Here is a 12,540-nt window from a genome sequence, read left to right as displayed (position 1 = left end):
CGGAAAACATTGTTTCGAAGAGTTCACAGAAGAACTCAAACGTGATCCTAAACTTCACGTCAAAAAAGTTATGCTCAAACTTCCCTTTAAAATCTTTCGCCAAGCGCCGTCATTTTACGCTGTATACAATAAGAGTACATTAGTAATTAAGCATATTGTTTTTTATATACTTCGCGGCAGCCGGTTTCTATATGGAGCCCCGTCATATGAGGCAGCCCACGCAGGTCTTACCTGGAACGTTGCAGCGGCTATGGCATCCGTGCCAATAAAGAACACAGCGTATTTCTAAAATTCGCTCATCATTTTACTTATACTTACGCTAGCTATAGGGCTAGAGTCTTCTGCTTCTTCTGCTTCTTCTGCTTCTTCTGCTTCTTCTGCTTCTTCTGCTTCTTCTGCTTCTTCTGCTTCTTCTGCTTCTTCTGCTTCTTAACTATTATATACCTCTTATGTATTTTCATATATCGACTGATAGCCTTATTACAACACGGCTCAGACGCTGGATAATAAAAGTGAGGCATTGAATTATAATCTCTTATATTAAATTAGACTTTTCTCATAGTCTCTTCATACTAGTCTTTGATTTATAGCCAAAATTAATTCATCCATACTATCGACGTACTTCATATCACAAAGGCCATTCATTCAAATTAAGACCCATATCCCAGTCAAAGTCAACAAATGGCTCATCAGCAAGCGTAGCTGTCTGTAGAACATCTAGAGCAGCGTTAGCGTCGCCAGCAGCCTCATCCGCTGTTCGCTGCTCTAAGGAAATGCCATTGTTATTTCCCATCAAAGATGTAACTTGGGCTGTATAAAGAATTGGTCGTTAGTGAAGTATTTCAAACTGGAGGATCAAATGAGTGAGAGCGAGAATGCAAGCTTACTTTGTCGCTTATTCTCATAGGGATTTCCGGATCCACCAAACTCTTGTCGCCACCACCAGAGGCAGTCGAAGACAATGCTCGTAGACAGTCTACTCGAAATTCGGCTGCTCAAGCTATCTATTCTGCCATCTTTACCCTTGAAAATATTTTGACTATTCCATAGCTGGCTGAATATGGTGGCACCCCTCGCACTTAGGTCGTTGTTTTGTATTGATCCTTCGCGCGCAAAGACTATAGAAGCAAAATAGGCCCGCTCCCCTGCCTCAAGGTCTAAATGGGGTGCAAGGTCGCTGCGATGAATCTTCAAGATTGTGCAGGCTGCTAGCACAATGGTCTTTTGAACGAAAGCAGGAGCAATTTTTGCAATGCTTTCTTCTTCTTCCGATCGCTGACAGACCATGTTAACGAGATTGCAGGCAACAGCGTAGAGAGAAATGAAGCCTTCGGGTTTGCGAAATGCCGCGTCTACAAGGAAGTGGTATGCGAGCAGATATAAGCGATAGCATTGGTAATAAATGGAGTCTGGTTTTCTCGGAGGTCAGAGTATGGACTCCATAATCAAAATGAACAATAATTCTCACCAATAGTTGTCTGCAATTGTAATGCAGCTTTTGTTAACTGTGTATCGAATAGACTAATGCAGGAGAGCAATGATGAGGAACTTTTGGAGTCGGTTCCACTGTGTGCTCTTTTCAAGGCCTCAGTTGCACAAATCATGATTTCGCACAATTTGAGATAACCTTTTGCTTCCTGTGGAGAATCAAGCTCACAGCCGCTGCTTCCATCATCTCCTTCAGACTGGACTGGTAGAGTGAGTGCGTCATTCAAGCCTAGAGGCATAATTCCTTCGCTAAGCCCGATTCTAAGGATGGTAAAGAGTGAGCCAATGACTTGTGTTTGTGTAGAGTATGGGGGAATCACATATAGCTAGTTGTACAACATTGTCTCCATAACATGCGTCGATTGTCTCTGTCACACCTATTACGGTTGAGTATCGTCCTCGCAAAATCTTGTCCGACGCCTGTAACGTGTAGCCCAACTACCATGGCGAGGTGGAGGGCCGCGCCTGCGAGCACAAGACTGATGCCTCTGTGCATGGTGTCAATAGGAGTTGGCCACTGGCATAATAGCAGTATGCCTTGTATTGTTTGAATAGGATTGTTCCGTTTTTCAAGCGCTGCGAATGCCATTGAGTTTATCCTTGGGGCAAGTCGCTCCAACAAAGTTGGATCTCCAGCATAGTGTCTGCTTCCTATATAGACAATCATCCATGACAAGAAAGGTGACTGCACAAAGCACTGGTTTGGACTAATTATGGCATTATTAAAAATGGGTAAGAATGGAGCATAAAGGCTGAAGAAGCTGCGGATAGTTAGCATTGGATTCCTGCATCGGATGAGCATCCAAGAGCTGGAGCTAGAGAGTCGTACAGGTTGAAACAGTCTTGAATTTTACGGCCGGCGACATCTTGTCCGTCAAATACTTGAGAACTAGTCGGAGATTCGATAGATTGACTTTGCGATATAGAAGATTGGCGATTGTTGCTCGTTTTAGATATCGAAGGAGATGTTTGGGGCTGTAAACTGGTCGCTATTTCCTCTGAAGCTGGGGTTAGAGCTGGAACAAGCAATGGGCCCGGAACCGGGTCTGCAACCAGAAAAGGAACAGAAGCCGAAGCTCCATCAACCTCGACCCCAGAGAGCCTTGTGGGGCTGTTCGACCTGCTGTCATTGTCTTCATCCGGATACAGGCGCTCGGCACGGCGTCTGAAATCTTCAAGCTCTCTTTGCAGCTGAGCTTTGGTTCGTCGAGATGCCGGAGTGGGTGCAATAACGCACTCAAGCTGCATACGGCGACATCGTGTACAGGGATTGGGGGCCTCGGTATCGCATTTGACCTGATGATAGGTGGTTTATGTCGGCTATTGGAGCGTGATGGAACGGTCGTGGTGATTCTGCTTACCTTTTGCACTCTACACTCTCGGCATGCTGGACGACGACGTACTCTGTCTGGAGGCATCTCTATCAGACAACTTAACTTGGAGCAATGAGAGAGACGATGCAATAACATCGGTAGCCGAGATTGACCGATTGAGGTGAGAGCTGAGGTCACGTGCAGTCTATGGCTTATACTAATGTTTGTCTAACGCGGCAGTCATTCGCGAGCAGTAAATTGATTGAATACAAGGTGTAAATGAAAATGTATAGAAAATAGTTGAATGTGTCTTCACTCCAATCTACCATTGCATATTGGCTGCTTGACCACTAACTTCCACTGCTCTCCTGGCATCTTTGGTGCTGCCGCAGATCATGTCAAAGAGCTGTTTGCCAAACTTCTTGAAGGCAGGAGTAATACCGCCTGCTTCCACCAACTCCCTCTCCATTGCAGATAAACTAAAAGAAAATTTTTGTTCTCCAACAGTAAGGCTATTGGTTTCCAGATCAATGCTGATTTCTTCGCCGTCTGCAGCAGCTTTGTAAAAAGCCGGGTCGTCCATGGTAAAGCCTAGAAGACCGAGGCTGGGCTGATTGCGGCCATAGATAAAGGCGAAGGACTCTGCAATGACACATTTGATACCGCATCCTGTGTGAGAAGAGAAGAACGTCAGTACCTAGACCTATGAAAGGGAGAGAAAAAAAATATAATAGGTACGACATACCAAGTAGGGCAGATACGGCCTGCTCTCGTGAAGAGCCACAGCCAAATGCTTTCCCCGCCACTACGACGTTAAAGCCTTCTTTGGCTCGAGATCGGAAGGCAGGATTTGTAAATTCAAGACAGTGAGCTCCCATTTCTTCATTGGTCCGAGACGAGATGAGGAATTGGGCCGGTGCCAGCTGTTATTGTTAGTCTTGTTGCACGCATCATTGTTGAAGGGGATTGACGTACGGCATCTGTGTCGACAAAATCTCCAAGCCTCTGAACTTTCCCGCGAATTATTGTATCTGCATTTCCATCGTTTTTTACACTCTCATTTGTTTCTGTCTTGTTGATATCACTTGCTTGCGATATGGATGTAGCCAACAGATTGGCATCCACTCCACCCTCGTTCGTGGCCCCTTCTCCTGGACTTGCTGGTTCGACCCAATTTGGCTCTTGTCCTGATGATATTCCTTTCAATGACCCACGGCCAGTCATCATTTCCCACCTTTCTGCTGGGATTTGGTCAATGAAATGTTGTGGATTTGTCACTGCCATCAAAAATGAAGATGCTGCTACTGTAGCAGCGGAAGCGAGATTTCCAATGGAACCTTGCGTTTGTTATTGTCAACATCTGTTTTTTGCATGTTTATGCCAATAATTCACTCACCTTGGCCCATACGGTTCTCAAAGTTTCTATTTTGAGACGATAGCCATACTTCGCCCTCTAAAGCTCGATCCGCAGATATGCCCACGCAGTAGCTGCATCCTGGAACGCCGATTTCAAAGCCGGCGTCTTCATATATTTGCGCGAGCCCCAAGTTCCGCAACCTATCGAGAATAGGAAGGGATCCGGGTACCACTTTTCGCTTCTTGCCATCTTTCAGCGGAGAGAGCCCCATCTGTAGCCCCTGTTCTAAGACCAATGCGCCGAGAATAATATCTTCCTCTGCCGTGGTACAAGCTCCAATAAAACATCCGTCCAGCTTCATGCCCAGAACATCCGTCATTGGAACAACGTCATCAGGATTCGGATATTTAGCCACGAATGACTCAACCTTGGACAGATCGATAATATGTGATTCAGCATATACCGCACCCTTGTCCGGGCGAAAGTAATGCGATGCATTCTTATGCCGCGCCAGCTTTCTTCCATCGATAAATCCTTTAGTTATGTGATCAGGAGTGAAGATTCCTGTAATGCCTCCAAGTTCCTGCATACAAAACATCTTCTGTTAGACATGACTCACAAAAATATTCACAGGTTCCATCAACGTACAGTTGTCATATTGGCAATGGCAAAACGCGCATCTGGGGAGAGGTAGTTGAGGCCGGTTCCTGTATACTCCACGATGCGATCTGATGCGACTGTGTTTCGCTTGAGTTGCTGCAGTACATATAAAATGACATCTTTGCCGCCGATACCACGACTCGGCTCTCCAATGAACTCGATCTTTACGACCTCAGGCACCTTGAACCATGTTTCTCCAGTAATGAGACCCATTGTGACATCTGCGGCTCCAAGTCCAATGGCAAGGCAGCCAACCGCACCGGAGGAGCATGTGTGGGAATCTGAGCCAATGATGAGCATACCTGGCTGAGCGCGCTCTCTAAAAAATTCGGTATGCATAATAGTATACTGAATTCGTCATCCGAATTAGCGAGGCCTTTGTAGCGAGAGCCGTTCGGCTTACATTCATTCCTTGATATTCTGTCATTTTGAAGACTTTACGGGCTTTTTCAGACGACTCGATGAGCTTCTGAACAGCTGGAACGCCTTTGACTCTCGGCTCCACGACGTGGTCTCCGGCAAGCCAGAAACGGTCGTTGCGGAAAATTCCTGGACTTCCCAAGCGGTTATATGTGCCTTCCATACCCTAAATAGTGCTTCAGCTCGCATTTATTCGCATGTTTGAGCTACTGAGCTGTCAGATTGGGGATTATCTTACCGCCCAAGATGCTTCCGAAGCCATGATCCAGTCTAAGGATACTCGTATCGTCTCACCGGTTCTGACGTAGCCTTTGGAATCGACGGCATGCATGGCAAAAATCTTTTCTGTGACAGTCATTGGTGGTCTATCTTTTGCGGCTGTTTGCTGGACACTCTGTCCTAGGGATTTCTTTCGATCATCCGAGTTCAGCGCTTCTAGCCCTACAATGTAGCGTATAAGTGGTTGTACTAGTAGAAACCATAGATATCATCTAGAATTGGATCTAAAGCTCACTTACAAGCGGAAATAAGAAAGGTGATCTCATGTATATCGTCTCCAGTCGCTTGCTCGTCTTGCTTCAGTCCAAGCCCTCCATAATTGGGTGACGTTGAGCATATCTCAGATATTTGGGAGAATACTTGGCTTTCTCTGAGAGCAGCCTGTTCTAAGAGAACGAGGCTGATGTTTCCAAGCAGAGTGATGGGGTGTGTAGCATGTTGGGTTACTTTTTCTTCGTCAAGTTTGACATTCCGAGACTTGAAGAGCAGACTGGACCATTGGGATAATAGCCCGCTAGGATTAAACATATCAGCCATCTTGACCAGAGCAAGCACACTAAATAAATGGTATGGAATAGTTTAGTATAGGATTCAACCAAGGATTGGTATTTCTTCTACTTATATAATATATAATCTGGACAACTTTAATGACGTATTATGCCTTAGGCTTTATCATCATGATACAGATAATAAAGGCATTGCCGGCAACGGACCAACGGACATCCCTGCTCGGTGAATCTCGCCAAAAATACATGCCGCCGAAACGGCACCGAACTGCCCGAGAATTGGACAGTATGAAGATCAACGACGTCTTAGGAAACCTCGGGAAGTATAAGATATCAGTGAGGAAGATATATATGGAGGCGTGCCATTTTGAGATGTTAGAGTACCAGATTTCGCAACATTACCATGACGAATCAAGCTGAACAACAAACGGCCGTGGCTGCGCTTCGCGCCCAATTGGCTGACCCCGAGAAAATCATTGTATGTCCAGGTGTATATGATGGATTTACAGCTCGTATGGCACTTAAAGCTGGCTTTGACTGCTTATATATGGTCAGTTATTGATCCATCACGTCGCGACATTGTGCATTCTGTACGCTTTTAACGTAAACATGCACTCACATGTTTCCAGACTGGAGCCGGCACAACTATATCAAGGCTGGGAATGCCAGATCTTGGTATTGCCACTCTAAATGATATGAGAGATACAGCTTCTATGATTGCTTCCTTGGACCAAAGCGTGCCTCTCATCGCAGATGCGGATACTGGCTACGGTGGTAAGTACTATCCTTGAACTGTGGTGCCAAAGCAGCGTCGCCTTGCATAATTTCTATCTTTATTTAACATGATATTAATTGATATAACTAATAATTCACGTTTAATTATATCATTAAGGCCCTGTAATGGTTGGACGCACTGTTGCGCAGTACATGCAAGCCGGAGTGGCCGCGCTGCATCTGGAAGACCAAGTTCAGTCCAAGCGCTGCGGCCATCTCTTGAATAAGCAAATTGTTTCAGAAGACGAATTTTTGTCTCGAATCCGAGCTGCAGTTCTGGTGAGAAAACAGCGTGTGGGTGACATTCTTATCATAGCTCGCACAGACGCTTTACAGTCTGAGGGGTACGAAGTAGCAAGAGATCGGCTCAAGGCTGCCATTGCTGCTGGAGCGGATATTGCTTTTCTTGAGGGTATAAAATCTAAAGAGCAAGCAAAACAGATTTGTTTGGACCTAGCGCCTACTCCTGTCATGTATAATAACGTGCCTGGAGGAGTGTCCCCCGACTTATCTGTCCAAGAAGCTAAACAGCTTGGCTTTAAGCTGATTATATATCCTGGATTGTGCCTTGAGCCTGTTTATGAGGCCGTGACGAAGGCTATGCAAACGCTGAAAGAGGTTGAAGCACCTCCAAGATCTGACTTCAATAGCAGTGGTTCTCCCAAAGCTCTATTTGAAGTGGTGGGATTACACGAATGTATTAGGCTTGACAAGGCAGCAGGAGGTGCATCATACAACGGTGGAGTGTAAAGCCCGTTTCTATTGGGTTTCGTCTATAAATTCAGTAGAAAGTAAATAATTCAGTCGTTATTTGATGTTATAGTATCACTATCGTTCGCTGGTAGATGCACTCTCTCCACTCGGCGACCGCTGATTGATTTCCTCTCGCTCTCTGGACTTTACCTAGATCCGTCCGACACTTTTCTCTAAGTCACCGAAGATACTTAAATCCGTTTATACTTCTTTAGCTTATCGGCCATATATTTAATTGATTTAAAATATATTTCTATCAGTTCCGGAAACACTAGAGTTTATGTCCGATGTAATCGACCTCTCATGGTGGCCACTGCGGATATCTAGAATTTAAATTTTCGGCCGAAGATGTTTCGGCCGAAGCTCGTGCGACAGCGGTTGAAGAGAAGTTAAATCTAATCCATTATCACCACATCTCATTGCTTTATATAAACATATCTTCGCCAAGTAAACTTAACATCCACCGTGTCTGAAATCTCGAATAAGAAAGGCCCCATTAGTCTCGCAGGCCCTCTTTTCAAGCCCCGATGAACAATCCGGCAAATCGCTAGGCCTCGTAATTGTCTACCCTGGTGGTGGTGTCAAAGGGCAGACTGCAGGAACATATGCAAAGAGGCTCTCAGATGCAGGCTTCACGACCCTTGTGTATGATGCGGCCTTCCAGGGCGCCAGCGGAGGAGAACTTCATTTCCTTGAAGATCCAAACGGCGTGTTAGCGACGTTTGTGCCGCCGTGGATTATCTCCAGAACCTGGATTCTGTAGACTCAAGAAAGATTGACGTGGTAGGGATCCGCGCTGGAGGTGGCTACGCAATTGCTGCAGCCAAGGGGGACCATGGATTAAAGGCTGTGGCAACTGTCAGCATGGTGAATATTGGAGACTCTGCCAGACTTGGACGGGATGCCGATGAGGGCCCGTCAAGAAGGTGGAAGCTCTGCATGCAGCAGCGGCTCATATCACAGCTGAGGTGAAAGGTGCAGAACGTGCCAGTGCGCCTTGTGTGCCTCCACAGCCTGATGACAAGACTCCTCGAGACATGAAGGAGGCCAGCGACTACTATCTTACACTGCGAGCACAGCATCCTCGTGCTGCAGAGAAGATGCTATATCTCATCTTCCCACGCCTTCTCACTTTTGACGCATTCCACCTTGTAGATATTTTCCTGACGCAGCCTGTTTTGCTAATCGCTGGTGCAGAAGCTGGATCACCGTGGCATACCGAGAAATTAGACAAGCTCTTTGGGGGCGCTACTAGGAAGTTGATTGTTCCCAAAGCAGCTCACATGGACTTTTTATGATAATGAAGCTTATGTCGGGCCCGCCGTGGTAAATGTTCCCGAGTTTATGAAGAAGCACTTGGCTTGAACGCATAATAGGCCGTAGGTGCTGGCATTAGAATTAAATAGGGAAACCAAATGCCTTTGTGTAGCTCTAGTATTAATGTATAAACATAATAATTATAAATTCTTATATATTCCAGTATAATAAAATAGAAGGAAATTTCAACTTAAGCACTACATAAGGTATAAATACAAGGGCCAGTTTGAATTGGATTTGTAGTACATATAAATAATAGTTGTGGTAGCAGTGATTTGCATAAACACCTTCAGGCCTATACTCCAGATCCCCGGGCTTTTACGCCAAAGCCAACCAAGAGCTTCCCCTTGTTACCCTTTACACAGCGCATTGAATCAGCTGTAGTAAATTGATAGTCTATGCTCAGTATTAATTTAAATGGCTGCTCCGTAATAACACTACAATACTACACTCAGAGTAGCAACTGTAGATAATATTCAAGTCGACTTTGATGAGGCTTGGTTTCAGTGGATGCTTTTGTATTTGTGCATGCTAGTCCAGAGGTGCGTTACTTTTGTCAACAAAGGACTGTTCATTAGAAGATGCAGCAAGCCGGATAAACCATAACCCCGTCGAATAGACAGATTCCGCTAAACGGATAATTTAATGCTGAAGTTTCATATATTTGTTCCTATACTTTTACAACAAGGGTACAAAATATTGTTCAGTTATACATACGAAGAGCTGAATAATGACGAAATATTCCCTTAAATATGTCAGAGTCGTTTCAAATAATTTTGACAACCAAACAAATCAACTTTAACAACCACTCTTCCACACTTACATTCGCTTTTTATCAATTTCTTTTTTGTGGGAGTGAATCAGTGACATCTATTTATATCGTCATAAACCTACTCAGTATGATTTTTTGAAGAGACGCTATAACCGAACGAGAATATAGTCCGCTGATGACGGCAGCAGCGACCATCACGATGATGCCAAGGCGAAGGTCGTCCATAATATGAATAGATATACATTGTGCTTTCCCGAAATGACAGGAACTAATCTCATCTAACTTTTATTACTCGAAAATAGCGGTCGGCCTTACCGAGATGACTCGAATAGCAGTAATAAGATCTTCAGTTGGACGATGAAAGCCTCCATTAGGATGCTTGCCGTTGGTCATTTGTGGGTACGCGGGCCGGTGGGATAGCTTGCTCCAGGAAAAGCATGTCAGAGAGCCACTAAACTATTACTATAGCACATCTTTATGCGAAAGGGGAATGAGATCTTTAGTTTCAGTCTGACAGCATTATTGGAGATTTCAATGGCTGTGCAGCAGCCGATCAGTTTAAGCTTCTTGGCTATCAAGGAGAGATGGGCTGTGTAAGCCGCCTGAATACATGTATACATAAACGTCACGCAACCTTAGATGTGGCGCCCATTTTAGTGTACCAAGGCATTGGAAGCAGCAGAAAGCTGGGGCAGATCGATCCCTCTAGCTATAGTTTGACAGCGGTTAACCGGCATCGGATTTTGTCGTCCTTCGCCCAACGGCAGCTGGATTCCAAACGAGGCTGCGGTGGCTGACGACTCAGCCAATGGCGAGCTCCACGAAGCACCATCGGTCTGGAAAGTGGCCTCAGTATTCCGATGCTAGTGACCGAGCTAACCAGGCCAAAATGTTAGACAAGTCCAGAACAGTCATGGCCGTCAAGAACAATGTTTAGAGGTCGAGAGCTGAGGCATCAGATGTGTTGATGGCGCAAAGTTTATCGCATTCGCCGATATTGAGCAGCAAAGTCCTCTGCCCGTAATAGCCGCACGGGCCGAATATGCAATAGAAGAAAAAGAAAGTTCCAGGTCGTTGCGCAGCTCTTTTCTGCGTCTCTTTTGTCTTTCATTCATAAAAAATATTTCTTCGCTCGATTGACACAAAGTACCTGCGGAAAGCCGCGCAATATCTAATTCCAATCATCAGCGAAACCAACGAGACTAGCGATAGGGGGCTTCGTCCTAGTCCCGGCAATTGTCTATGCAATAGCGACCATGAGCTTCAAAATAATAGCCGTTCACTTTCAAATGATTGGAGATGATTGATTGACTCTTTTGAACGCACCATGGCCTTTCCGGGACCTCCGCCACCTGGAATTGATCTCAATCAGGACAGGTCGGCCGATCTTATTGGAGCATGGACCTCGACTTGGAGTATGGCTGTAATTATGGTAATCCTACGTATCGTTTGTCGAAAATTGGTAAAAGTCCGATTATGGTTGGATGATTGGCTTATTATCATCTCTTTGGTATGAACTGTCCCCCTCTCCTAGACTTGCTAAAATCTCCCATGTTTTGCCAAAGACAGCTGTACTAACAGGATTGCTATAGCTATTTTCCGGCGGATTCATGTTTACAGTTAGCATATATAGTAAGTTAATCGCACATATTTGTGTGTCTCATGGCTAACAATCTCTTAGTGGTGGGCAATGGCTTCTGCAGGCATGTATGGGCTGGCCCTCCAGAAGCTGGTAGAGACTGGGCGTTGGGGTTGTTCACCACCGAATTCACTTATACAATCGGACTCTGCTTGATCAAGTTGTCAATTATTGCTTTTTACTGGCGAATATTCACCACTCGGCTTCTTGATAAAGTACTCCTTGGAATTTTAGCCGGCATGGTTATCTGCTGGGGAGTTGGTTCTGTATGCTCAAGCCCTTTGCTCCCCCTTTGCTCCCGATCATTATGATGGTTGTTCTTGGCCTTTTACGATTAAAAAGCTAACATATGGGCAGATGTTAACAACGGTATTTCAATGCATTCCCATATCTGCTCTCTGGAACCAATACGACCCGGTAAACCCGCCGGATCCATCTACATTCGAATGCAGTGTCAAGATCCACCCCCTTTTTATTGGAAAGTCTGTTCCACATATCGCGACAGATATACTTATTTTGATCTTCCCAATACCTTACATTTGGAATCTTCAATTAAGATTGTCACAAAAGATTGCAATGTCTGTCATATTCGGCTTGGGAACTTTGTAAGGCTTTTTACCTCCAGCAAACGTACTAAGCCAATTCTAATAATGCCCTAGTGTCACGGCAGTTTCAGTTGTTAGACTCGTCTTCGTCCTTGAGCTAGACCTTAATTCCGCTGATGTTACATGGGAAGAGTGCAGAGAAATGATATGGACTGGAGTTGAAGTGTATGTTGGCACTGTCTGTGGTATGTTTCGCCTCTCTCGTATTTCTTCTTGTCTCTCTCTATGAATATGCTGCTAATAGAAGCCAACCAGCTTGCCTACCATCTCTTAAGCCGCTATTAAATCTCATCCTCTACCGCAGCGTTTATCCGAAGTCGTATTATGGATCCGCTGAATCTGATGCACAAACAATTCATGAGATAGCTGAAGCGGCCAAGCGGCGGCGTCAACAGGAACGTCGCGACGCAAGCATCCCAAGCGCATATTTATTTGATTCAATGAGAAGCGCCATGGATCCACATCCGTTTGAGCAGCTTTCCGAAGTCGAAATCGGTAGCGTACACGGTGATATTGAGATGGAGAGGTATGGGGAGAGTTCGAAAGGATCTCACCCGGACCAGACGTAATGCCAAAACGGCGCATGATTACTATATACACCATGAGGCCGTAGTCGTAACAAACTGGGAACACAAACAACAAGTGGGCTGACACGTC

General features: G+C 45.2%; 5 protein-coding genes across 5 annotated transcripts; 3 read left to right on the top strand and 2 right to left on the bottom strand.

The window, feature by feature from the left end:
• Positions 1-543: 543 nt before the first annotated feature.
• TrAFT101_010538 (uncharacterized protein) lies at positions 544-2,910 on the bottom strand. The gene is made up of 6 exons (XM_024908937.2): positions 2,850-2,910; positions 2,318-2,784; positions 1,809-2,249; positions 1,469-1,749; positions 888-1,409; positions 544-810 (listed from the first exon to the last, which is right to left on the bottom strand). The coding sequence occupies exons 1-6, from the start codon at positions 2,904-2,906 to the stop codon at positions 629-631; spliced, it is 1,950 nt and encodes a 649-aa protein (XP_024756338.2). The 5' UTR covers positions 2,907-2,910; the 3' UTR covers positions 544-628.
• A 213-nt stretch (positions 2,911-3,123) lies between these two features.
• TrAFT101_010537 (uncharacterized protein) lies at positions 3,124-6,054 on the bottom strand (the record flags this gene model as incomplete). The annotated part of the gene is made up of 8 exons (XM_066128994.1): positions 3,124-3,470; positions 3,547-3,724; positions 3,777-4,138; positions 4,198-4,741; positions 4,807-5,166; positions 5,222-5,404; positions 5,477-5,679; positions 5,757-6,054. 8 exons carry the CDS (start codon positions 6,052-6,054, stop codon positions 3,124-3,126), a joined length of 2,475 nt encoding a protein of 824 aa, XP_065985123.1.
• A 372-nt stretch (positions 6,055-6,426) lies between these two features.
• Positions 6,427-7,547, top strand: TrAFT101_010536 (uncharacterized protein; the record flags this gene model as incomplete). Its single annotated transcript, XM_024901254.2, has 3 exons — positions 6,427-6,573; positions 6,653-6,797; positions 6,916-7,547. The coding sequence occupies 3 exons, from the start codon at positions 6,427-6,429 to the stop codon at positions 7,545-7,547; spliced, it is 924 nt and encodes a 307-aa protein (XP_024756336.2).
• Positions 7,548-8,587: 1,040 nt separating this feature from the next.
• TrAFT101_010535 (uncharacterized protein) lies at positions 8,588-8,848 on the top strand (the record flags this gene model as incomplete). Its single annotated transcript, XM_066128993.1, has 1 exon — positions 8,588-8,848. The coding sequence occupies one exon, from the start codon at positions 8,588-8,590 to the stop codon at positions 8,846-8,848; it is 261 nt and encodes an 86-aa protein (XP_065985122.1).
• Positions 8,849-10,966: 2,118 nt separating this feature from the next.
• TrAFT101_010534 (uncharacterized protein) lies at positions 10,967-12,452 on the top strand (the record flags this gene model as incomplete). The annotated part of the gene is made up of 6 exons (XM_066128992.1): positions 10,967-11,149; positions 11,232-11,271; positions 11,321-11,544; positions 11,636-11,883; positions 11,938-12,068; positions 12,139-12,452. The coding sequence occupies 6 exons, from the start codon at positions 10,967-10,969 to the stop codon at positions 12,450-12,452; spliced, it is 1,140 nt and encodes a 379-aa protein (XP_065985121.1).
• Positions 12,453-12,540: the final 88 nt, after the last annotated feature.

This window comes from Trichoderma asperellum, chromosome 6, assembly GCF_020647865.1.
Source record: "Trichoderma asperellum chromosome 6, complete sequence".
Lineage (NCBI taxonomy): Eukaryota > Fungi > Ascomycota > Sordariomycetes > Hypocreales > Hypocreaceae > Trichoderma > Trichoderma asperellum.
Note: the sequence above shows the minus strand (reverse complement) of the source record. Positions and strands in the feature narration are given on the sequence as shown.

Excerpts from the sequence above, each read along its gene's own strand:
- TrAFT101_010538 (XM_024908937.2), bottom strand. The coding sequence starts at position 2,906 with ATGCCTCCAGACAGAGTACGTCGTCGTCCAGCATGCCGAGAGTGTAGA. Across the intron at positions 2,785-2,849 it reads GAGAGTGTAGAGTGCAAAAG|GTCAAATGCGATACCGAGGC; the intron begins GTAAGCAGAATC and ends ACCTATCATCAG. Across the intron at positions 1,410-1,468 it reads ACAATTGCAGACAACTATTG|ACTCCATTTATTACCAATGC; the intron begins GTGAGAATTATT and ends CGAGAAAACCAG.